Source organism: Balearica regulorum, chromosome 2, assembly GCF_011004875.1.
Source record: "Balearica regulorum gibbericeps isolate bBalReg1 chromosome 2, bBalReg1.pri, whole genome shotgun sequence".
NCBI lineage: Eukaryota > Metazoa > Chordata > Aves > Gruiformes > Gruidae > Balearica > Balearica regulorum.
The window spans coordinates 1,740,406-1,766,386 of NC_046185.1; the positions used below are offsets into that span (position 1 = coordinate 1,740,406).

Sequence of the window (25,981 nt, forward strand, 5' to 3'; positions counted from 1 at the left end):
TCGGCTGAGCCCCCGTGGGTTTGTTGGACTCTCCCTGATGGGGTTTCCAGAATGGCAGGCACCACTGTTTTCTGTCTCAAGGGCCCTAGAAATCAAGAAGGGATTAAAAAACCCTCTTGGAATCTGCTCTCTGGTCATAAGATGCTCCTAAGAGTGACATTAGCTGGTCCCAGCCTAGGACACCTGGACTGAGGAGCCCTGTGCATGGCCTCAGCTCCTGAGCCCACCTGGAGCTCCTCTCCACAGGGAGAGAGGTTGGAGAGACCTCATCTTAGTTACTGTAAAGCTATTTTGGTAACGGTTCTTATGCTTTCTACCCATGTTGCCCCCCCGCCCCCAGGATCCTACAGGAGCTGTTGGAGCGAGTCCAGAGGAGGCCACGGAGATGATGCGAGGGCTGGAGCACCTCTGCTATGGAGACAGGCTGAGAGAGTTGGGGTGGTTCTGCCTGGAGAAGAGAAGGCTGTGGGGAGACCTTAGAGCCCCTTCCAGTCCCTAAAGGGGCTACAGGAAAGCTGGAGAGGGACTGGTGACAAGGGCAGGGAGGGACAGGACAAGGGGGAATGGTCTTAGCCTGAAGGAGGGGAGATTGAGATTAGATATTAGGAAGAAATTCTTCCCCGTGAGGGTGGTGAGGCACTGGAACAGGTTGCCCAGAGCTGTGGATGCCCCTGGCTCCCTGGCAGTGTTCAAGGCCAGGTTGGATGGGGCTTTGGGCAACCTGGGCTAGTGGAGGGTGTCCTTGCCCATGGCAGGGTGGTTGGAACTAGATGATCTTTAAGGTCCCTTCCAACCCAAACCATTCCATGATTCTATGACCCCTCCACCTCCAGGTCCAGATGGAGAAGACAAGCATGGAGGGATTCAGCTCTACAGCCCCTCAGCAAAGAGGGAGGGAACACCAGGCTCTTGCTGATGGAGCACACATCTCATCTGAAAACATGTCATCAGAGAGGGAGGTGATCCCAGCTCTGGAGTCACGAGTTTCCCACATCCACTGAACGTAGGTGGGAAAAGGATCTACTGCAGCAGAACAACTTACTGTGGGTGGCTTAAAAAACTTGTCAGGGTGCTGGGTGCAGGAGGTCTGATGAAAGGAGAAACATCTTAAATTACAAAAATATATACAAAAAAAATAATAAAGTCAGATCCATTTTAACCCTGGCTTGGTAGACAGGAGAAAAAGTGATTCCCTACCAAGTTTTTATATATTAACCCAACGTTGAAAGCACTGACCCTGGTTCATTCCCACCTAAGGGGGTTTAAACCCACCTCTGCCTCTCTGAAGAGGAGTAACTCTGTCCTTTAACCACCCATGGGGTGCATGGGGCGCACACTCCCTGAGTGAGGGATTCATCCAACTGCCAGGACCCATGGTCCAGCCCCACAGCCATGGGCTTGGTCACCCTCCCAAGATGGTGGGGAGGTAGGGTCCAGTGATACACAGATCTCCAAGGGAAAAATAGAGGGAGGGGGTCTCATGTCAAGGCTTTGCTGCTTACCAGCTACCAATGAGGTCCTCCAGCACGAGTGATACCTTTGTCCCACTGATGTGCTCTTCCAAAAACAATGGGTTTGGAAAACGTTGTTGGAAACCCCCTTGGAAACCCAAAACCAGCAGATCGAAACACATAGCGTGAAGCAAAGATGATCATTCTTGAATGATTTTGTTTTTTTTTTTTTTTTCCAGGAGAAAAGTCCCCAAGGGATCCAACCTGAGCCCTGCTCTCCACCTCCTGCATTACTGCCATGAAATAACTCATGTGATAAAGCCACCAGCTCCCATTACACCATGCTGGAGATGGAGATGATTGCTCACCAAGGGCTGTTGGACCAATCTGGATGCTTAGGAGCTTGGTTTGTCTTGGATCAGGTTGCACTAGAGCCAAATGATGTCTTCTAACCTCAACAGCTCTAGTTTTATGTAAAAATGACCCAAAACTGACCCTTTCCTAAGTCAACCAGGGCTTGTTCCCCTCCACAGCTAGTGTAGCCAGTCCCACCTGTAATTCGCAACAGAGATGCATGCTACAAAGTGTTTTCCAATCAGTGCTTTTTAATCCATAAAAGGTAAGAGTCCATGTACAAATTAAAAAAAAAAAAAACAACCAAAACCACCGGTGTTAGGGAAATTATCCCACTCGCACAAAAACGCAACCCCTCCACCAACGGAGGAGTTGGGTGATGAGGGTGGAAACGCGACGCGCAGGCTCGCCGCTTGTGTACGCTTCTTCTAAATAAATACATCTCCAGCTCGGAGACGTCTGTGTCAGCAACACATTTAGGATCGGGGGAAGACGTTGCTGGAATGCTTTAATGGCAAGGTGGCCTTTCCTGTGAACCTACCCCCTTCCTTACCACTCCCGCGCCAAGCAGCTGGCAAGATTACGTAGAAAATCTGGCTGCACCAGATGGCCTCATGGTGGCAGCCGGATCTGTAATCTAGTCTGATGATGTCTCCGTCTACAGAGAGGCCTCTTGGTCACTAATGCAGAGTTAGAAGCCTTCCTTTAGTTCTGCTTAAATAAAAACAGGGGTGAAAGCTTGGCACGTGGGCACTGACCCACCTAGAAGAAGTCACGGTACAACCCCGGGGGGATGCTCTCATGACAATATCCCGCTGCCAGCGCGCGTTCACTTCATTAAACTACCGCTACAAATTTCTCACGACTTAAAAAGTACAAAAATACAATTGCATCTCTGAAGGGTATTTTATACCTACCAAGATCATCCAAGCACTGAAGACTAGACAGCTCTTTAGCCTTCAGAAAAATAATGCACAAGGCAGAAATGGGATTGAGAAAATTTTGCCAATATATCTAAGTGCGTATTCGGAGTCTCCCAGCATTTCCAGTACAATTACCAAGATGCATGTATCCATCAGCCCAGCTCGGGTACGAATGCTGACAGCACAGTGTTAGGGTATTAGCAACGTGTGCAAGATCCAATACTAGCACAAATTTAGTAGTTTAATAATCTGGAGGAGCTATCTTCCTGGAATTTTAATCTCATACCAAGAAAAAAACCCAAGGTTCTTAGCTATTAATCTACTCACATATTTAGGGCAATCCACCTCTACTGATTAAAAAAAAAAAGCGAGACAACAAATGCATGTTAAGTCTTTCCCTTTTCTTCCAAAGCAGCAGGCTGTGCAGCTGGGCTGCTTTTGCTGGGCTGACCTGGTTGCTCATTAAAAAAAAACAACCACAACCAAAACCAACCAAAAAGCACTAAGAAATGGTCAAACCCATCCTAACTTCAACTCATTTCACTGGGACATCCCTAACCTCTACCGTGGCAGAGATGCACAGCCCAGTGCTGCACCCCATCATGGGGTCACCACGAGTCATTGATGCCCACGCTATCCCCTCTCACGAAAAAGGGGAGTTGACGGTGACCTCCAGCTGGAGCTGCTGAACAATTCGGCTCTACCAGCAGCTCTTGGCGAGCAGCGGCAGCGGTGCCATCTTCTACCTTGCAGAGAAAGCCTAGGAGACGCTAAAGAAGGTTACAGCTTTTGCTTTAATGGCTGGGGCTTGGTTGGCTGCTCCTCACACCGAGCAGAAGACACAAACCAGTCCCTGCTTTATACCGAAGCACAGCTCCCCCCGACCCCTTAAGAGCAAAACCAAAAATATTAAAAATTTAAAATACATCAGTGTTTCCCCGTATTGTTTAGCTGAGGATCATTTAACATGGGAGATGGAGGAGTCCGGTACTGTGCTTGCCTCTTCGGAGAGGATCCGACCAGCGGCACATCCCCGGGGCGGGGGGGTCCTTACAGCACCGACACCAGTGCAGCCCGAACAGGACACCGTGGCTTGTGAGGGTTCATGGGCAGCCAGCCCTGGAGCTCACGGGACACGACCTAGCCCGGCTGCCGCTTCAGTACATGGCCTCGTTGTCTCCCACCGCGGTGAAGGGGATGCCGTAGGTGCTCTTCTTGCTCCGCTTGCTCTTCTTGCTCCAGACCAGCAGTGTGCTGGCGCTCTTGTTGTTCATCAGGCTCTTTCGGCTGTTCTCCTTGTTGCTTTTCAGCAGCCCACTGCCCGAGGACATCGCCGCTGCCTTCTTGTCCGCCTGTTTGGGAAGGGGAGCAGAGAGGGGTGTGAAGCCAGGGTGGCATCTGGGCTGCAAACACGGTGCCTGGCTTCAGTCCCGCACCTCCAGCCAGGGAGCAGGACACCGGGGAACCTCTGCCCCACATGGAGCTGCCTGCTTCGGTGCCTGGCTTGAGGCTGAGTGAAAGAACAAAGCTTTTCATCCCTGGAAATCCTGCTTCACATTTACCAAGCCAGCTGTAAACAAAACTGCCACACTGGAGACAGCGCAGACTCTCATTTAAGCAGACCACAGCCAGCCTCTCCCCTCCCTGAGCTGCAGTTCCTCACCTACAGCTTTGGATAAGACTTACAGCTTTTGGTCCCTCTGAGCCCTGCAGGGTTATCACACCGATTTCCACTCCCTCCTCCCCAGTGCTCTTCAGCAGCTGTACCACCTCGGCATGCTTAGACCACTTGCAGTCCTTGCCATTCACTGAGATGATGTAGTCTCCCTCCTTCAGCCCAGCTTCCTGTGGGGGAAGAGAGAAAATGCACATGTATGAGCTCATGGATGCTGCTGCACGAGATTTTCTCACTGTCCACCCAAGCCCCTAGGTCCCAATCCTGCAGAGATACAGGCCACAGGGAGGGTTGGGGTCCACCCTCCACCTACAGCACAAGACAGACGATGATTTCATCATCCTAAAGATTTTACACCTGCTTTGCAGCGTGCACACAAAAATGGGATGCTCTACAGACTAAGGATTTCTTTTGCAGCTGCTAGCAATGGCCACACTTGACATCCAGCACGCTATAAACTCCCAGCCTCATGAATTTTTGCAGCCTTGCAAAAAGTGCATCCAGCTCTGACTCTTCAATAAAGGTTAAATGCTGCAGATCTCCAGAAAAAAAAAAAAAAAAATTATTGCAAGTCTCAATCCTTGAGAAACGGAGCAGGCTCAGCAAGGTCCTGCGCACATCCTTCATTCATCAAGGCATCAACAACATTCTTGATGTGCTTGAAGAAAAGCATGTGCCAGCCTGGGGCTGTGGGGACAGCATCAGATATGGACCAGATGTAGTCCTTAAGAAGATTTTAGTCTCCCAAAAAGGGATGTGATCCTGCTGCTAAGGAGCATGTTGTTACAGAGATGCTGGGCTCTGAATGGCAGGGTTAATGCTGAGCAGTGCTGAGGGAGGGGGGAAACTTTTCAGGCATCCCACCATGATGCTCCAGCAAGCTTCTGCTGGAAAACAGCTGCCCCTGATACATCAGAAAGCCCATACAGTGAGTTTGCACTGAGATAACTCGCGTTTCAGACTTGCCATCTTGTTCCATCCACTGTCACATCCCAAAATGGGAGAGAAGGGAGCTGGGTGCTTGCCAAAGAGAAGCTGCCAGCAGTTAAAAACTAAGCTAACCTCCATATTTTTCCCTTAGCTGTCTCCTAAAAAGTAAAAAAACAAAAACCCCAAAACAATTCTTTTATGACACCCATCTGTAAGCCCTGGGCTGAGATCCGGCAGGGATGAATCTTGGCCTGAGCACACCAATGGAGTTATCAAGTCATACAATTGAGCGTTAAGACATAAAAACAACCCAATACCGCTCGAGGCAACCCCTGACCCCCCCACTTCCAGCATCCTCAGGGGGCCAGTGAGGGCCTGGGGTACTCACGGCAGCGCAACCCCCTGGGATGACACCGGCGATGAGGACGGGGGAGTCTCCTCTCAGCGTGAACCCAAAACCATTCTCTCCTCTCATGAGGTGGACTCTCCGCACAGGATACCACTTGTTTTTGGCCGAGAAAACCGAGAGGGGCCCCTGGGGTAAGGTAGAAACATGGAAAGCACCTTTTGGTGCAAGAACAACTCCCTAGGGATGTGCAACCTCGAAAACACCCACTGATGGGGAAGAGGCAGATCAAGAAAGCCTGTCTTTTGCATTTCTTCAGTGATGCAATTTTGAGCCTGCCGAGTGTTCTACCCTGCCTGCATGCCCCAAAATACAGATTTATGCACTATAAAGCTAGAGGTGCTTAAAAAGCTCATGTCAGACTCTGGGTTTGTGAGCAGTAGCAGTCTCGTGCAGGTTGGGAAGGACCTGGGGATGTCTCTGGTCCAACCCTCTGCCCAGAGCTTAGGTCTGGACATCCTCACAAGCACTGCCCCACTCCTGCAAGGCACGGTCAGCAAGCTGGCATCAGTTTAGACACTACAATCCTGGAGCAAACGAAACAGAAAGCTCCAGTGGACAGAGCTGGCTCCTTAATTCCCCTCTTCAGGAAATAAAACCCATCAGCCAAGGAAGGACAATGGGGGTTGAGATTTTTCATCACAGCCTGGCTCTAGCAGATGCAGCCCGGCTGGGATGGTCCAGCAGCAGGGTGTGAGGCGGTGGGACAGGTCACCTCTTCAGGGTCAGATCCCTCCCAAATCTTTCCTATTTTCCTATCTTCCTCCTACTTTCCTATGCCACAGGAGCAGGATATACCTGCCTGCCCTGGAGCTGTTCAAAACCAGAGATGCCCAAGCTCTCCCTGGGGTGCTATGCAGCCCTTGGGGTGCCTGGGAGACAGGGACAGCCCAGTTGGGTCCCACAGCAGCCCTGAAGCTCAGCTCTGCTCCCCAAGACCCTGTAAGCCTAAGGAATGTAGGGGTAAAGGTCTGGTGGGATTTTCCTAGTGCTTCCCAGCTGTCCTAAAAAGCTTCCACTAAAGGGTCCCTTTGATCCTTCTTGGGTGAAGCCCACCCAAAATGCCTGTGCCCGCTCTCTCATGCGCCAGAGGAGCTTTGCGACCCATTTAGGTCTTGCAGAGACAGATCTGCGCCCTCCCACCCCTCCTCCTGCACAGGTCCCTGCCTGCAAGGAGGCAGCTTGTTCTCCTCGGAGAGCTGCCCGCGAGCACAGCGTCTGCACTGGGAGTGGGAGAAGAGGCCGCGGGGAGGAAGCTAGGCAAACAGAGCACGCAGGGGAAGAGGAGGAGACATCTGCTCCCATGGGACACCCTCCATCCCATAGCAGTACATACCAGCCTGTGGAAGAGGTCAGTCACCTTCACCTGGGAGAAGTTGGGGGATTTTATCTCTGGTTTCTGGTGCGTTTTGGCTAATGGTAGGGAGAGAAAAGCATATATGCCAGGGTCAGGTAATTGCAGCTGCTGCTGCATCTACATCGTGCTCCCTGAGGAGGAACGGTGAGACCCATAAGAGCTGGGACCTGCTCGGGCAGCTGCTGGACATGCAGCCCAGAGCCCCCACTCCCCCCTGTGATGCTCCGCCGCTGTGTAGGGAGCTCTGGTCCACAGCGACATGCCATAAACTCACCGCGGAGTTTGCCCACCCCATGCAACCTGCTACAAATGCCCTCCCCAGCAGCACCCCCGAAAAACCCCCCACTTACGGTGAATGTCTGGGGCATCTCCTGTTTCGAAGAAGTCCTCCTCGTGGTCGATTTCCGAGTATTTGCTCAGCGAGCGTTTGTGGGCAAAAGAGAGGACCTCCTGAAGGATATCCATCTTTCGCAGGATCTTGCACAACCCGTGGATCCTCATCGCTTCCTCGTGCTTCATGATGGCTTTCTTCAGATGAGCTTTACCTGCAAGGGAGCAGAGAGATCGCAGCCCAACCGGAGCAGCCCCGCCACTGCCGTTCCCTCTCCGCTCGCTCGGCTGCCCACGGATGACAGCAGCCTCTGCGACTGTGTCGCCCGACGTGACTCAGGGACAGCCCAGTCACGTTCGCAGCCTGCCAGGCATTCAACGTGCGCTAAATGGAGTAGGTCCCAGCCGTCAGCTCAAGCCCCTGATGTAGGGCTGGGAAGGGACCTTGAAGGGTGACCTACTTCACTCCCCTAGCGCCGGCGGCAGAGCTGGCAGATGTTCCCGAAAAACTGTCGGTGAAGGAGCAGCCACCACGTTGCACCGCCCCCGAAGTCCCTCCTAATGCTTAACCTCAATCTCCTTCACAAATTAACTTCTCTCCATCGCCTTGCATCCCCCGGGGTGGGGGGGGCCACAGAGGACAATTGAGCCCTGTCCTCCTGGCGACAGCGCTTTAGCTTCAGGAAGACGCAACACGTCTTCCTCTTTTCTAGGCTAAGCAAAGCCTTCTCCTTGCCCTGCAGGTCCTGCTTTCCACCCTCTTCAGCATCTGCTCTTGCTTTGCTCCTCTCAACTTGCCTTCAACGTGTTTCCACCCTCGTGGAAACAGAGCAGCCGAAAAATGGCCAGAAGAGATGAAATCACGACGAGCCATGAATATCGATGTAAACATCCTTTTTGAAGAGACTGCAACCAAGATACCCGTATCCAATGCTAAACTACCAAAAAAGCTCTCTCTCGCTCTCTCTCTCTCTCTATATATATATACACACACGTATCATAGAAACACGTGTGCCTGTAGCATTTCCAGTTTTAGGACACATGGTGGCAACATAACCCAGGGAGATCGTCTGAGCTTCCTCCAGACTTAAGAGGACCACAGCCAGTGGCCTGAAGACCTCTGAGTTTCGCCATGAGAAGTCACAATTGAGGAAATACATTGAGGCTGGATGGAAACCAGAGAGGAAGAGACTCTCCAAAATAACTGTATCAAATGCAATCTATCATATTTTTTCAAAGCACCCGGTCAGCCCCATCCATAGGCAAGAAAACAACTTTGTTTCATTGAATATGATTCTATGAATATCATTAACTCCCATTATTTCCAAGAGATCACTGGGAAAAGAGGTCAAGCATAGAAGTTGTGCAAGCTCGTGGCTCTACTCTATTGAGGATGGTGGAACATACCACGTCTGATAAAACATAACGTTATAAGACTAGGAGACAAGGGAAGGGGGAAAAAAATAGCCTTTCAGGGAGATGGTTTTAATGTTGCAAGTTTCTTCCCTTGCTGTAAACCAAAACCAGAACTGAGGCTGGCATCTGCATACTTATTCTTCACCAGCAGATGTTGAGGGGACCTCGTTCACCCCAAAAAGAGCAGGCAGAGCTGGGAGCGGGGTTGATGCAAATCAGGAAAATGGATGGCAGCAGCTGAGGGTGTTGGGGTGGTGTTACCATAACACTCTGGCTTTGGGGTTCATTTAAAGAGTCTCCTCATGCATGTCCTCCACCTCCCATCCCCGGCAGTGAAATCTGGCCCAGCAGCCAGGAAGACTTTGCTGGGGCTGTCAACGTGACAAACTGATTCCTGGTGGGAGTTGTCTCCTCTCACACGTGTGCAATGAAGGGAAAGAGCACCAGGAGGCAGCTCGTGGGGGAGGCAAACAGGAGATGACACCCCAAAATCAGGGCGCTGAGCTTGCTCTTGTTGCGGCCTTGTTGGGGAGGGGCTGCCAAAACATGACTTCAGCTGAATAAGCAACACTCTGTTTTTCCCCTGAAGTTGAAAATCTGCATGGGAGGAAGCTCGTCTCCCAAGCTTTCTGATCCAGCTAAAAAAGCCACCCCCTGGCATCTGCTGTGTCTTCTTGTCATCAAGCCAAGTCAGCAGCAAGCCTAAGCCAAGGAACTTCCAGGATCTCAATGTCCCTGTGGATTTCTCCATGCTGCACTGGGTGACATTACCTGGCTCAGGACACCTCAGTGCTCGAGGTTTTACTGTCAAACTCAGCGGGACAGGTCGGTGCAAGTACCATGAGTTGGTCTTCAACACCCTAATAGGGAACTGTGACACCTTCCTGCCTTCCCAGGAGAGACTCTTTCCAAAGAAAGCCCCCCAAAAGGTGTCTTTGCATGGAGAGATCCCCCCAACAGCTCATCACACACCTTCATGGAGACCATGCCTACACAGATAGGGTTACAATGGGGCTCATTGCCTGTGCATCGAGGTTTCATCACAAGAACTGGGGGCTTTGCCCCCACTGATGTGCTTACCCAGCTTCCTCCTCTCCTCAGGGTCCTGCAGCAGGGTGCGGAGTGATGGTCCCTCTGGCATGGTGATGTGGAACTGGATAAAAGCCTTCTCCTGCTCTGGTAGTTCAGCATCAGATGCCACTGTGTGAAATAAATGGGTGGGGATGGGCTTACAGATAAGTCAGGCCACTGTTTGGCCACCCGGATCCCCACGGTGGTGGGGACAAGGGGACCAGGAAGGCACATCCACCTTCACGTAGCCCAAGTAATTTCAGCAGCAGCTTCCTCTCACCCAACCACAGCCTGCAACGACCACCAAGACATCACTGATGGGGAGAGGAATGAGTTGTCACACTCAAGGCTGCACCAGGCTTTGAAGCTAAGTGCAGGGTTTGTCTTGTGCAGAGCACAAATATCTGACTCTTTTGCCTCCTCCTCTCCCTTTGTCCAATCTTGAAGCAGGATTGGAAATCAAGAGCCCTGGGTTTTCCCCACCTGGTAGTTAGTGACATAGAGCCAAGTCACAACAACTAATGCACAAAATCTGGACAGATTAAAGTGTAATTTGGGAGATGAGCCCTCCTTGCTGTGCCTGGGACCCCTGCATGGGCAGAGAGCTTGCGGTCCAACCAAAGGGGTTCTTCGATGGAGAAACAGAGATGGATAGAGCTTGCACAGGCCCTCCAAGCACTGCACTGGGCTCTGTACACATGATTTTTACACCCTTATGTCCAGCCAAAGCTGTTCCTCATCCCCTTTGGCTCACAGGGAGCTCAAGGTTGGATAGCAGCTTCCTTGCTGGGGCACAGGGTGTGATAGGAAGGAACCAAGAGGGCTCCAGGGAGCCTTGTGGACTTGCTGGTCTGAACGTTAGATCTCAAAGCCCTGTGAGCAACCCGAGCATAGGCACCCAGCAGGCTGGGAACCGGCAGCTCCAGGGTTGGCTCTCCCTGTGCCAACCCTCTCCATGCCAGCATCCGTGGGGGATTTAACTGCAGCATAAGGAGTTTATTGCCAGCTGGTTATGGGAGCAAAAGATTTGTTATTCTGAACAAGGGGGTCAGCAAGAGGCAGCAAGCAGGCATGTGAGATCTCAACAGCATGCTCTAGATAGAGAAAAAAAAATCCCCAAACACCCAAACTAGGCAACTCCTGCAGATTTGTGTTTCCCTCAGCACTTAGGGTTATTAGGCCAGGCAAACAGTCTCAAAACTTTAGGGGAAAGGTTTGCCCTGTCCCTTGCAACCCCAGACAAACCCAGCCTCATCACCATCCTCTATCGTTTCTGTCTTTAAGCTGCTCCAGCCTCACGGTACCCCAGTCTCTCCCGTCTCTGCCCCAGCAGCTCTCCTTGCTCAATCCTGCTTCCGCAACGCCCACGCGGCACAAGCCCGGCAGCAAGATTCTGGGCAGGCTCCGGAGTGGGGGCGGATACTGGGACAGTCTGGCAGCCATCACTGGCACAGCAATGCTTTCAGCAACCATCCCCCAAGAAGTCCCTCAGCCACCCCACCAAGTGATGGGTCAGCACCACAGGTCACAGTGTGCGTCGGCTGCCCACCCCCAAATCCTCTGCCTGACCCAAAATTGCTTGCATGGGTGTCAGCGATGGTGCAGATGGAGATCATGGGTTGCATCCCACGTCCGTACTCCAGCTGGCTCCTCAGAGCCACATAAGCCCAGCTCAGGCACAGCCAGGCGTACCCTGCTGCCAGCACCTCACCACCCTGGGATGCCCAGGGCAGCTGGCCACAAGGCTGGCAATTAAATTCAAGTAGCCCAAACTAGTTTGTCCAGTGATATCCTGGTTTTGTTTTATTTTTTGAAGCCCCCAGCCTGCCTATCTCATGGACTGGGGTGCCTCTGGAGGATGCCTGGCTGAGGACACCAGGACACATGTGGTCAGCAGGCAGCTGACCCCCCCATTTACCCACCTAGCCCCAAAGGGGACAGCATGTGACATCCCTACAGCACCTTTTTTGCTCACCTTCTTGGAAGAACTTTGCAAACCAGAAATATGGGGGAAATCTACTCTGTGCATGAAACGCTGAGTCACTAAGTGAGATCAACAGCTCAGAATATCTCAAAAACTTTAAGGCTGTGTTTCCATCTACCCTGCGCTTACATCCCTTCACCTCTTTTTTTTGCATTCCCTCCCAAACACCAGGCTACGATGTGGAGCCAGCACTTGCTGAGCAGGCAGCTGCCTCCGAGCTATAACACTCACCGGGGCAGTCACAGAGAGCAATGGCAGCGAAGTAGTGCGAGAGAGCTTTGAAATGCTCTGACTTGACATGGACCATGGTGATCCAAGAGAAGGGAACATAATCCTTCACGTGGGCCTGGGTCATTGTCTGGTGCACCAGCGAGTAGACATCTTCCACCTGTGGGGTGTCAAGAGACAAGCTGCTAAGCCATGGGCTGGGATGTTGGACATCCATCAAGAGACAGTGACAGGAGGTTGTCCTCTCCGAGGGGTTCTGTCGATCACAGAAAGAGCCTCTCCAGTGGTGACAGCCCCACCAAGTCCTCTTGTCCCCAAGGTACTCACCCTTGCCGCCTCCTGGGCGAGCTGCAGCCGGGCGAGGAAGTCGTGCTGGGCACGCAGCAAGGTCATCTTCTCAAAGACACACTCCTGGACCTGGGCAATCATCAGCCGCACCAGCATGTTCAAGGAGGCTGCGCTCATATCCAGGCTGGGAGCGTTGGAGAAGTTTTCCTTCAAGTAGTTAAAGGCACCTGCATGAGGGAAAAGTTCCAAGTAGCCGCTGGGCTTGTAAGCAGGAGGGTCAGACTTTTGGACCACAAAGGTTTCCCCACCAGCAGCACAGCAGAAGAGCCACCAACCCAGCTTGCACATCAAATATCTCACCTTAACAGGTGGGTAAAAAGGTCAGAGGTCCCTCCCTCGCTATCTAAATCATCCTTGTGCCCACAGCTTTCTTCTCCAAAGCCCTGGGTGATCACAGTCCCATGGTCCCTTTTTTCCCCCCAACTGTTTGCAGATGGATCAGCACCTCTCCTCTCTCCCTAGCTGGGACATCTCCCAGCTCTCCTCCCCTAGCTGGGATGTCTCAGCTAGGGAGAGGAGAGATGGTGATGCACCCCCTTTGGGTCATCCCAGCTCCTCTTCATAACCCACAGAAGCAGTGTGGTGCCAATGCACACCTGGTTCCTGTTCCCTCAGAGATGCCCTGTCCTCATCCCTCTTCCCATGACTGCTCCCTCCCCTTCTTGCACTCATGAGGATTACTCCCATCCTGTGGAAATGCCACCTGCACGCCCCAGGGAGCCAGGAAAGCAGTGAACCCACGTACCAGCTGCCTTCTGAAAGGCATCAATGGCCTGGTTGAGTCCCGGCAGGGATGCACGGTCCTGCCGCGCTCCAATCTGGGTGTGCAGGGCTCCGATGTTGAAGAGCACACTGCCCTTTTCGAAGGCCAGTGCTCGCTGGTGGGATGGGACCCCCGTCAGGGAGTCGTACCTGGGGAAGGGAAGAGTCAACAGCTGACCATCCCCAGGTCTTCACCTACGGATGCAGGGAGCCTGGAGGGTTTTCAGCACTCTGTGTGGGCTTGCAGACACTGTTTCCATCCTGGCTGATCCCCGTGGGGCACACGCTTTCCCCTGCCTCCCCTAATTAACCCACCCAGGGCAACAGCAAACCCAGCTCCCCGTGTCCACCAGCCCCGGCTTTGCTGGCGAAACAGCAATCCTGCCGTGGAAGCTCGGCCCCAGCTCCCTCCCCACTGGCAATGCCCCAGGTGGGATGGGGAAAGCTGCACCAACCAGTGGAAGAAGACACCCAGGCTTTTGGTGGGAGGAAAGAAACGACTGTCAAGGAAGTAGAGCTGGTTGTAATACTCCATCAAGAGCTCGAGACCAGCTTCATTGCGACTCGGGGTGCGCATCGCCTGCAGGGACAGGAGAGGAGACATGTGGGTGGGAAGAGAGAGGGGAAAATGGGAAGGAAACATTGGATTTATGGAGCTCCCCCCAGCCCAGCGGGGGGGAGAAACTCCGCCTGAGTTATTAAATCTATAGGATCAGATCAATATGATCAATAGGATTAGATCAGTAGCGGATGAGAGGCTGTGCAGCAGCCCTCCGGCACAGGTTCAGCTATGAGAAAGGTCAGGGAGACACCAATTCAGTGCTGGGGCACCCAGATCTGGAGCCAGCAGCCTGGGAGCTGTGCTGATGGCAACACTGGCCTAAACCAACCTGGGATTTTTTTTAAATTATTTTTTTTTTTTAGAGAGAGAAACTCATGCAAAGTCTACTGAAATAAGTGCTAGAGAAGAAATAGGATTTTTTTTTTTCCTCTTAATAAAAAAGCCCTTGAGCTTTTGACCTGACACAGGGAGGACGGTCAGAGCTCTCCTAAAGCCTAGTTTTAACCACAGGGTTTTTCCCAGCTTCTGGCTTTGCAGGGCTCCTCTCCCACAGCCTGAAGAGCAGGGTCAGGCCCTTCTCAAGGGCTTGAGCAAGCCTCTTTCTTTCTGCTCTCCTAGATCAAAGCTTCACAGCAAGGCAAAACTTGAAGTTACTTATGACAGCTGTTTCATAGGAAAGGAAAAAATTCACCTCTACCAGATTGCTTTATATTTCCTCTTCTCCAAGCACTAGCTGGAGAGAGAACAGTCATTTAGCCATGCCAAGGGTGAACTAATATTCATAAACCAGTAATAGATTGCATTATAGCTTTTATTGCTGTTCAGTTCTAGGTTAGCAGGGTGTTAAGATGGGGAAACAAAACAATTACTGAACGGTCTGCAATATTTTGTAACCTATGAACCAAAGCTGGGGTAATCCTGCACCTCGGGACACAAAGAGAAGGGTGAGGTTTGGAGGAAGGACGGGGGGGATCCCAGAAGAAAACATGGCACCTCCAACGAGTGTTTCTGGACAAACCAAAGCAAGACTTTGCAAATCGAGGGACACTGACCTGCCGCAGCTCCATAAACTCTTTGATTTCCTTTTCAAACAAGATTCCGTCCTCTCCATAGTGTTCACTGATGAGATCCTGGATGGGGAAACAAGAGAAAAGACACCCTCAATTCACCCTTGGAAACAGATATTCAAGATTTAAGGGTGACTTTGGGCGATTCTATATAGGCAATTTGCAAGCTCTCTCTGCAAGGAAACCTGTGCCAGGAAAAACCATGTTCTCCCCTGCCTGGCTTTTGCTCTCCAACATCTCCAGAGCCTCATCTCCCACTTTCTCATCTTTTAAGTCCAGCTCGTCCCCATAACATTTTTTTTTGCAACTGTTCCAAAACAGAAGACATTCTGCAGCCACTGCAGCTTCTCCTCTGCAGCACCCAACTGTACCCAAAGTGCATGGTCGTTCCCCTTCTTTGCATTGAGTGTGCAAAACCGTGATGCTCACCTTCAGCGGTACCAGCAAATCCAGCTCCTTCGTCTCCTTCAGGCCCAAAGGGATCATAGGGACGCTGATGGACTCGCTGGAAGAAGACAGCAAACTATTTGGTGGTTGGTTTAAAAGCCTTGGAGAGACCCTGCATGTCAAGGACTAAAATGAATCAGCTCTTTACCCTGGGCTTGTGCTGCTCCTACTAAAGGTAAAACTAGAAAAGGACTCGACTCTGCACAGCAGAAGGATGCTCTTCCCAATGTGATATTGGGAAGGGCAGTGCGAGAGGAGGGGTGTGCAGAAAATAACCTGAAACCATCACCCTTATTCCTCCCACTTCTGCTTCCCTCTCTATAACAAGTACAATAACAACAAAACAGGCTCCGGTAACAAAGCTGCTTTCATTACCAGCCCTTGGGAACCGGGCGTGATGCGAGCACAGGTCACGGATTCACCCACTCCTACGTGCTAATCTGGGCTTCAGTGCTGATAAGGACTCGCCTGGGCTGCAGCGCTGTGCCTGATAGAAATTTTCTATCTCTATTAAAAGCAGCCTAATAACAGCTCTTATTGCAGAGCCCGTTCGATAATGTAAAACGCTGAAGATGACAATGACTCTGGGAACACCCAGCTGGGGAGTGGTTTTGTGTTTCAACATTAATACAGGGCAGTTGGGCAGCACCGAGGAAGAAGCAGTGCAGGATGACAGCCATGAAGGACCATCTTTTGAGGGATTTAATCCCTTTTTTTTATTTTTCTGCTGCCAAGAATTAAAGAAATGTTCTGTACCAGCAGTAGAGCCTGGAGCACACAGAAAGTTACAGCTGTTTTGCAAAGAGCCCCAAAGCTGGACCCATCATTCAACTGCTGTATCCAGAGACGGGGAATGAGAATCCATGGTGGTACGCGCAGCTCACGTCAGCCCCGCAAAAACTTTCCCCAATACCCATCTATCCTTCGAGGAGGTACCCAACCCTGGCACCAAGCCACGTTACTGCATCCCCAGAGCCTTGGCCTCCGAGGGGATCAGTTTAAAGAGATAAGTAGGGTTTGGTAGAGCGAGAAATGGGAAGTGGGTTGGGCAGGATCAAGCCCTCACCAGCCCAGGTTTGCAGAACAGCCCCCTCTCGTTACCTCCAGAAAGCGCTGATAACTTCTTAGCACATTACTCATTAGTCCATGGAGGAAAAGAGGCAAAGGAAGTTGCAGAAACCTGGGGAGCAGGGCAGGGAGGTTGCACCCACATTTCCATCTGTTCATACTGAATAAACAGCTTCAAGAGCTATAATTAGTGCAGAAAAGCCATTATCGCTCCTTCCCTAAGATTTCCACTTGAATTCAATGCCCAGAGCAAACAAAGGCACTTTTGTTTGGCCTGGGCAGGGTTTTGGGGTTGCTGCTATTGCCGTTTTCTTTTTCAACCAGGGCAAATGAGCAGCAGGTTGGAAAAGCCGAGCATCCCTGACAGGGAAGAGCTTGGGGAGGATGCCTGCAACATGGGCAAGACCATCTCTTCTAGGGTAGGCCCTCTAGCAGAGAAGCAGCACCACCAATATCCAGGATTACATTCAGAGACTGCAAGCAGACACCCAAGCATAGTGGAGATATGGGCTCCCTTGGCTTTCTCCCCATAGGAGACCCTGCGACCCTAACACAGATCATCCTGGTTTTACATTTAATATCATTGCAGCAACCTGCAGGATGGAATCACTGATGCTCTCCTGCTCTTTGCACCTCTCTGTCCCCAGCAGCACAGCAATCCTCCCCCCTGAAGAAGACCTGATGCCGGGAGAAGCACGTGTATGGATGTACGCCATCCACCCATCCATCTCAGGAAGGGAAGCAGCAGCAGTAGCTCCCATGTTGCTGCAGCATCTCCGGTCTTTTCTGCCTCAGGCATTTCTGCTTTTCTCACCCAGCAAAATGGCACTACCCAAGCCGCCCTGGCACGTTGGTTTGCTGCTGGCGAGCGTGCTAGGATTACTGCTCCGGTGAGTCAAGCCTGAGGTGGCTAGGTAAGCGTTTCAAAGCGACAGAGCATTTACAATTAACAAAAGGTCTAACCTCAGAAAGAGAGGAACTAACTTAATACCCTTGATGGGAAAAGAAACCAGTGAATAATGCACTCAGGGAACAGCCAGAACAGGAGGTTGGACACCTAAGCAGCTGTGCTTTTAATTTCTTCTGCTAAATACCCTATTTCACCTGCTTGAAAAAATTCATGCTCTGGTGGGATGCTCAGGAAAGGGGGATGATGCATGGGGAGACGGTTGTTTCTGACTTCGTCCTCCTGCTTTGGGACATCAGTGTCCAGAGAAGGCACCATCCATCCCCAAATGCTTCCTAAGTATCTGCCAGGAAAAGCTGTTGAGCTTGCTCTGCTTGCAGCTCTACAGATGAAACATGGATGTTCCCAGGGTGAAAAACCGTTTCCGGCAAATCTGGCCCATGCCCAAGTCTTCCCCTATTCTCCAACCTCCACCTTGTGGTCCCTGCCAGAGGGCCAGTCCCCGTGCGGAGCAGGGAAACAGAATAACGGGTACAAGGTGAGATGCAGCCTTGCTCCCAGAAAAAGCAAAAATGAAATAATAATAAAATCCCAACTGAGCAAGTTGCTCTTCCCACGCTGCAGGCAGCTGCCTGGCTGGCTCGGCCACCCAGCGTACCTGTCGTTCTGGTAGACGTCCATGCTGCTGTTCAGCTCCTCCAGCTCCTCCTTCAGCAGCTGCAGGTTGGAGTTCACGTAGCTCAGCTCCAGGGCAACCGTCTCTTTGACCTTGTGGTTACTGGTGGCCCTGCAAGACAACAGCATGTAGATCAAACCTCTTGCATTTCATCAATGCCTTTATTTATCAACGCTTAGCGGCACTGATAAAGAGAGATTAAATTATCCAGCCATGCAATAGCACATGCATCCGTTCAAACCCTCCCGCAGAACCGTGCCTCTTGCTCTGCATATGAGCATTGAATGGTTCCAGGTGGAAGGGACCTTTAAAGCTCATCTAGTCCAACCCCCCTGCAATAAGCAGGGACATCTTCAACCAGACTGTGTTGCTCAGAGCCCCGTCCAACCTGACCTTGAATGTTTCCAGGGATGGGGCAACCACCTCTCTGGGCAATCTGTGTCAGTGTTTCACCACCCTCATTGTTAAAAATCTCTTTCTTATATCTAGTCTGAATCTCTCTCTTTTAGTTTAAAAACATTAACCCCTTGTCCTATCACTACAGGCCCTGCTGAAAAGTCTGTCCCCATCTTTCTTATAAGCTCCCTTTAAGTTTTGAAAGGCCACAATAAGGTCTCCCCGGAGCCTCCTCTTCTCTAGGCTGAACAACCCCAACTCTCTCAGCCTTTCAGGACTAGAGAAGCCAGATCATCCAGACCACTGTGCCATGGAGGCAGAGGTCAGGCAAAACTCATTACAGTGTTGCACCCTGCTCAGATGAGCCTGCTAATTCTTCCCCAGACCAACCTCCCCCTTGCCCATCCATGCTCCTAACTCCAGTGCAGCTTCAGATTTGGCTATAAGCACTCAAAGTGATCGGCCACATCAAACAAAACTGCTTTATAGTTGGGTTTGAGAAGAAAAATTTCTTTTTGGGTGCAAATAACCCTTCTGGCAAGAGAAGAGGCTTGCTGTGCTCGCCCATTAGTAGTGCTGGACCCTGCCCTCCCTTCCCTGCTCATGCACGTCAGGAGATGTAAACACCAAGGATTGATTTTAGCTGCCTGCTCCCAGCAGGACAAGCTCCCAGGCTGCTTATACCCTTCTTATCTGCTCTGAAGGAAAGCAGGGAGAGATAACCCAGAGCTGACAGCATGCAGTCGGTGGCTGAAAGGGGTTCTGGCTGCTCTTGCTAAATGACACCGGGCTCCAGGAAAAACAACACATGCACAAGCTCTGCTCAGCCAGGGCACCGCTTTCCCCCAGCTTTTGTAGAACACGTTGCCTTTGACTTCTGGGTTTTTTTTGTGGATGGCATCCTTCAGGGGCCTTTGCTCTGACCTGGCTCAGGGCAGGAGGAGTTATGCTGTTTTTCTTTTAAGATGGTGGTCCTTTAGTATCTCCTCCCCTGATTCCCCTTTGCTGGGATTTCCCAAGACCAATGCATTTCTTAATTTTAAACAAACAAAGCAAAACCACAGCAGGTCCAAAAAGATCGGCACAGCCGCTTCCATTTAAACATCCTTCAGCATTTCTGCAATTCTCCATAAAGATTAGCACAGTAATCACCCTCTTTTGATATAAACCAGTATTTATTCACTATTTCAGTCCTGAATGCATCACAACACCTCCAGGACCTAGGTGCATCACTGCTATCACTACAATTTTCTTCCAATATGAATTAAAGAGTTTCCCCTTCTTGCTCCCAGCTGGTAACAATATCTTTTTTTTTTTTTTAAAATTTCTCATATTACCAATAGCTGACATGCTGATTTGCAACCCAGCAACAGCAGGGTAACATTTCCATATACACAATACATTTCTGACTAGCGCTTTCACCTGTGCTCCGCAGCAGAAAGGATGCATCACCCTGCAAAGCCCGATTTTGCTCTGCAGGATTTTGCACGCACGTGTAAGTTTTTCCAGGACTTGTCACCGGGTTAAGGTTTTAAAACCCAATGTCACTTCAGGGCACTTCAGTTTAAACTCTGCAAGTACTACATGCAGCAATTAAGAGCACAGTATCTCTCACAGAAGCAATTAAGGGGAGCACTTGATCATTTCTGTGAGCAAACCTGCACTGGAGGCATTTTGTACTACTTGTCCAGGGCAGGCACTGATTTCTGTATGAGCACGCAGAGCCTATGTGTCTCCATCAACCTCCTCAGTGAAGTTCTCAGCTGTTTGCTTAGCTAACACCAAACAAACATTACTGATTTTTTAATTATTTCTTTTTAAGAAACCGGTTTATTGGTGACACTTTTATCTCCCCAATTGCTTTGCTCAGCCCCAGTATTTGAACAAGAAAGGAAAAGGTTTCCGCCGCCTCTGCCCATTTATTTATCCAGCAAACAAACTCTCTTAACGCCACTGAGCAAACACCATGTGCATTTTTTCCAACACACCATTCATGGCAACCACTCCAGGAAAGGAGACCGATATGCTGAACAGAACAGTTCAAGAGATTTTTTTTTTTTTTTTTTTTTTTTTTTAAAGCATTGAGAGTTGGGTTCAGGGTGTTGTTTCCCCCCTCCCCTCAGAGGCAAAAGCCAGAAAGTTCAGCTGCAAACTCTGCTCCAGGCTGGGCAACCCACCGCTTTTTTCCATTTGCATTTAGCACTGGCATAGAGAGATGCAAAGGAAGTTTCTCCATGCAACTATAATTTTTAAGCAATAACCTTTAGACTTACAACATAACACCCTCCCCTCAGCCTTTAATTTCAGGCACAAGCTTGAGTTTCCCCCCCCCCCCCAGATTTCCCGTGTTTCACAAGCTCTGAGCACCGTAGTGCCCAGAAACTCACATTATTACTCAGCTGCAAAGTGGACTTGTGGGAGGGGAAAAAAGCAGCTGCTACCAAAAGACATTCAAACTGCTGATCCAGCAAACAAAAAAGAGCCCCATCAGTGCATTTCCCTGGCCAAGTAATTAAGATGTGTTTTGCATCACATTTTTGCTCACTCCCCTGCACACGGCTCCGATTCCCGCTGTTTGCACCAAAATTGCGGCCAGGCACGTTTCTGCTGAGCCAGCACATTTCCCTTTATTTTTTTTATAATAAAAGAGAATCACGTGGGGCAGCACACGTGGGGATTTCATGGTCTTTTTTTAATTAGATGAGGCATGGCAGCCTGGTTGAAGCAGCAGGGTATGGGGGCTGTAACCTCACCCCCCCCGGGGAAGATGTGCTGTCCTTGTCCACGAATTAAAAAAAAACAAACCAACCATTTCTTGCTATAGTTCAGCAGAGCAACTATTACTTTCTTCTTCCACATGCATACACCACTGATGTTAAATCATTCAAGTTCGAAGTGAAAAGTCAATCTTATTTTATTGGGGGGAAAAAAAAAATCAAACTGGCAAAATATGCCAAAAAAAGCTATTTTAGGGCAGCTTTATGATATTTTCTTCTATTAACAGACCCACCCAACTGGGACCACATGTGCTCCAATATCACTACAGGAACATGAGATTCACACAAGAGCTACAAAAAAGGTCATCCTCAGGTTAAAAAAAGATAAAAGAGCTGCAAAAATCGTGCTATTGCATCATGATTACATCACGAACACTCTACAGGGGAAAGCAGTAATGCACTGGCTCTACTTGCACTGGACCAGTTGCAATCTGAAAGCCATGCAAAGGTGCCATCCCATAAACGCATCTCCCCAACAGGATGAAGAGCCACCAGACTGTACCCATCTGCAAAGATGTACCTGAATTTTCAGATTCTGCTCTGGTAGAAGCCCTGGGATGGGGATTTTTGGAACTAAAACTGGATTTAACCCACTTTCTGGGGGTATCAGGCAGGAGATACTGAAACCCAAGCTCAATCTCAGTTCAACATTTATTCTCGTTATTTCATCTGCTCACACCTTGCTTTGTACCAGGCTTCCAGGACATGAAAGTGATGATTTTTTTTCATTAAAATACATAGCATCAGCATTCCACCGAATAGCAGACAGGCATTTCTAGGATGAATGCTGCAAAGTCAAGGGAAGACTGAGCAAACTCCCAACATAGACATCAAGACCATATTTCCACCTTCCTGGACCAGAACTCACCTGAAGAGGTTTTCTGCTCCCGCTCGCATCCTCATCTCCTTGTTGATCTGTTGGTTAATCCGTGCCCGACGATGCTGCAGTTTGCTGCGCTGGGTCTGGGCGAAGGGGTCGCAGCCCTGCTGAGAGAGAGGGGCAGGGTCTTGTCAAAAAAACCCATCATTTTGGGATTAAAACAGCACTTTCAGAGCCTGGCATTGCACTTAAAATAAAAGTTTTATTATTTCATACCACACATTGCTTACAGCAATTTATTTTCTAAGCTATTCAGAAAAGGCTTCCCAAATACAACAGCGAAGGGATACAGGAACTAAGCATCTTCTTAGGGTCTCACCATCCACAGACAAGACCCAGGGGGCTGCAGATGAGCTCAATATAACCCTCAAGCTCAGGAACAGATGTGACCCTATGTCTATAAGCGGTCCCATCTCCTGCCGGCTATAGGGGATTGAGCACAGGCAGCGAGTCAAGAGTTCACGGGGGCGGAGAAGTGAGTCGCGCACAGCAGTAAATTAATTCCATCCCTGCCTCCTTCCTTGGCTTTGGGTCAGACTTTCTGCAGACAGGGAAACACGTTTAGTCTCCAACTTCAGGAAATAACAGACAGCAATATCTCTGTCTCGCAGGGGCAAGAGGTTATTATGGGATGCCCCAGGCAAAGAGGTTGCCATGAGAAGGGTCTCTGAATCCAGGGCCACAAGAGCTCTGCCCAAGCAGAGATGATTTCCATTGTGCGAGGAGAGGTTCAGATGGATGAAGTGAGCCTCTGAAAGACCCCTGGGTAAAAAAACAAAACCAAAACTGTTTGGGAGGGCACAAGGCTGGGCAGTTTAAGAGGATGGAGACCTCCAACCCTGCTTTTCTTATACCAGCACAAAGCACAGGCTTTGATCCCTCCAAGATCATAAAGATCCACTGTAGCACTGAAATTACCCAAAGCCATCATTTCACCCTCTTGGAAAACCTCCATTCGCTATGCACATCAGCCTTACTCTGCTCCACATGGCTATATCTCCATCGCTGCTGGTAGACCTCTTGCCTCCACATCAAGAAGGGGTTTTGCCACCCAAGAGACTCTACAGATCTCCAACACTACCCAAAACACTTTCTCAGCTAATTTCTTCCATGTAGAGATCTCAGAGGGCTTTACCAGATCTCACCTCATCATTCATGATGGGTTGCAACAGTCTCAAATCCAAGAAGCCAGGGCAACACTTGGTTACCTCTCCTAGTACTACTCTGGGGAAAGCTTACTTCTAACAAATTATTTGATTTTTATTGGGAAGTAGGAAAGGAAAAAAGGAAATCCTTGCTCAAAAAAGAAAAAGATACCAGCTTTGATTAGTAAGTGGGGAATGGAAAATTTTGTATTTTCATGGACTTCAGCTTTCTGACAATTAACTTCTTGTATTTAAGGTCCACTAAGTGGTGCCCCATTTGAAAAGGGTCTGGGATTAGCATCGCCATTTTCATTTAAGTGAAAGATTTGAGCTCCTAATTGGTACGTTGAAGACTGAGGAATGAGTCCCCTCCATCTGGTCCATAAATCTGCAGGCTTAGTGCTTTACAGTAATCTATGAATTTGTTGAAATTACTGAAGGAATAAGCTGGAAGCAGGAGGTCACGATTATTCTGGAAAAGCAATTAAGTGGGACATTAAGGAAAACACCCCAAGAGCTGCACAAATCTTGGATCAGATGCAAATACAAGAAAGGCTGATCCAGAAATCCCAATTCTAGATTTGCCCTGGGGAACCCACCCATCCTGCACACACCATTGGCTCCCCAGGGAAAAAATCCAGAAATTGCAAGAAAAAGGAAAAGAATGAATAATCCCACACCATGGAGACCAACAAGGGACCAAGCTAGATTTTATCCAGCAAGAAGCAGCTGGGTCATAGCTGAACATGGCCCTTGGAAAAAAAAAAAAAAAAACAAAACCAAAACCAACCATGCAGGCATTTCTCAAATCTGAGCACCCAGAGGCTCTCAACACAAAGGAGACAGCACCAAACTCATGTCCAGAAAGTAGTTGCTCATGCAGATGTAGTCCAAGATATTGCACAAGTATTTCTTTTATTAATTAAAGCCTGATTACAAACATTGTGCCTTCAATGATGTTTCTTCATACAGTGCAAGACATTACCCTATATATGGAAATTAAAGCTAAGGGGGGGAAGAAGCCACAAAGACAAGGTGGTGCTTATTAAAATTTCAACAGCCCCTCAGGTTGACAGATGAGAGCTGTTTATGCTTGTCAGCTCCAGAGACACAAGCCAAATGTGTATGCAAATACCATAGAATGGAAGGGACCTTAAAGATCATCTAGTTCCAACCCCCTGCCATGGGCAGGGACACCCTCCACTCCACCAGGTTGCCCAAAGCCCCATCCAACCTGGCCTTGACCACTTCTGGGGAGGGGACATCCACAGCTTCTCTGGGCAACCTGTGCCAGTGCCTCACCACCCTCACAGGGAAGGATTTCTTCCTAACATCTAATCTCAATCTCCCCCCCTTCAGTTTAAGGCCATTCCCCCTTGTCCTATCACTCCGTGCCCTTGTCACCAGTCCCTCTCCAGCTTTCCTGTAGCCCCTGCAGGGACTGGAAGGTGCTCTAAGGTTTCCCTGGAGCCTTCTCCAGGCTGAACAACCCCAACTCTCTCAGGTTGATTTCATAGTAGAGGTGTTCCAGCCCTCAGATCATCATTGTGGCCTCCCCTGGACTCGCTCCAACAGGTTCATGTCCTTCTTGTCCTGGGGACCTGAGACAGAGTGGGATGCAGTACTCAAGGGGGTGGGGGGGGGGGCAGGGAGTAGAGGGGCAGAATCCCCTCCCTCGACATGCTGGTCACCCTACTTTGGATGCAGCCCAGGTTTTGGTTGGTTTTCTGGGCTGCAAGGATGAATTGCCTGGTTATGTCCAGGTTTTAACCCACCAGCACCCCCAAGTCCTTCTCCTCAGGGCTGCTCTCAATCCATTCTTCTGCCCAGCCTGTAGTTGTGCTTGGGACTGCCCTGAGCCACGTGCAGGACCTTGCACTTGGCCTTGTTGAACTTCATGTGGTTCACACAGGTCCCTCTGGATGGCATGTGAGTCACACATCTGTCAAGGTCCCTCTGGATGGCATCCCTTCCCTCCACTGTGTCAACTGCACAGCACAGCTTGGTGTCATTGGCAAACTTGCTGAGGGTACACTCGATCCCACTGCCCATGTTGCTGACAAAGATGACAAACAGTGCCAGTTCCAGTAATGACCCCTGAGGAACATAATATACCCAAACAAAATAAACCCAAACACATACAAGTGAGCAGGATCCAGGTCCCCTCTCTCTGCCTCTGAAGCCATAAAAATCTACCCAAAACTCAGCAGCCATAGTAGCAACTCTTGGAGGTGGAAAGCACCTCTTCTCTGCCTCCAGCTCTTCTTGCAGGAGCTTTCATCACCTTTGAGACCTCTCCACTTCTTGCAAAGGTTTGATTGAAAGCAGTCAGAGGATTCTAAGACTTGTTTTCAGGGGGAAGAAGAGTAAATACTACCTGAATACATGGGCAGGAGGCCAGAGGAACTGCAGGTGAAAAATGATGGAAAAGGCACAAGTGGAAGGACTATCCAAAACTACAGAGAAGGTCCATGGAGGCAAGACAAGGAGAAACTAAGAAAGAAAAGAAGTGAGATGCAGAGCAGCATGAGAAACACTATGATGACTCTACAAGATATTCAAAGACAGCATTAAAACTTCTTCACTCCAAAAGCAATTACAGGGTTTAGCTAATTGGCTTGGCAGCTCCCCACTTCTCCCATGCCCAGCTTGAGACAACACCAAGAGGCAAAATTCAAGTCACCAGAGTGTCAAAGCTGATGAACAAGAACCCTCTCAAGCATGCAAACAGAGCAGCACTGATAATCGTTAATCACTTCATCTTTCCACAAGGGCACAAAGGAGCTGCCCTCCAGGAACACTTACAAGACATGATGCAGCT

The 25,981-nt window shown here is 49.8% G+C and overlaps 1 protein-coding gene across 3 annotated transcripts in view; it reads right to left on the minus strand.

Annotated features, from left to right (window-relative positions):
* Positions 1-2,038: 2,038 nt before the first annotated feature.
* Positions 2,039-25,981, minus strand: part of RHPN1 (rhophilin Rho GTPase binding protein 1) — a 30,823-nt gene continuing 6,880 nt past the window's right edge. For 2 of the 3 annotated variants that reach the window (XM_075743179.1, XM_075743181.1), the window contains 14 exons: positions 22,004-22,122; positions 17,945-18,073; positions 15,294-15,369; positions 14,850-14,927; positions 13,691-13,815; positions 13,219-13,385; positions 12,453-12,640; positions 12,129-12,285; positions 9,923-10,042; positions 7,447-7,641; positions 7,076-7,152; positions 5,722-5,868; positions 4,415-4,573; positions 2,039-4,080 (listed from right to left, as the gene is read on the minus strand). In XM_075743179.1, coding sequence (XP_075599294.1) covers positions 3,886-4,080; positions 4,415-4,573; positions 5,722-5,868; positions 7,076-7,152; positions 7,447-7,641; positions 9,923-10,042; positions 12,129-12,285; positions 12,453-12,640; positions 13,219-13,385; positions 13,691-13,815; positions 14,850-14,927; positions 15,294-15,369; positions 17,945-18,073; positions 22,004-22,122 — 1,932 coding nt within the window. In that variant the 3' untranslated portion in view covers positions 2,039-3,885. The remainder of the gene's footprint in view (positions 4,081-4,414; positions 4,574-5,721; positions 5,869-7,075; positions 7,153-7,446; positions 7,642-9,922; positions 10,043-12,128; positions 12,286-12,452; positions 12,641-13,218; positions 13,386-13,690; positions 13,816-14,849; positions 14,928-15,293; positions 15,370-17,944; positions 18,074-22,003; positions 22,123-25,981) is intronic. The other variant, XM_075743180.1, reaches the window with a different exon arrangement.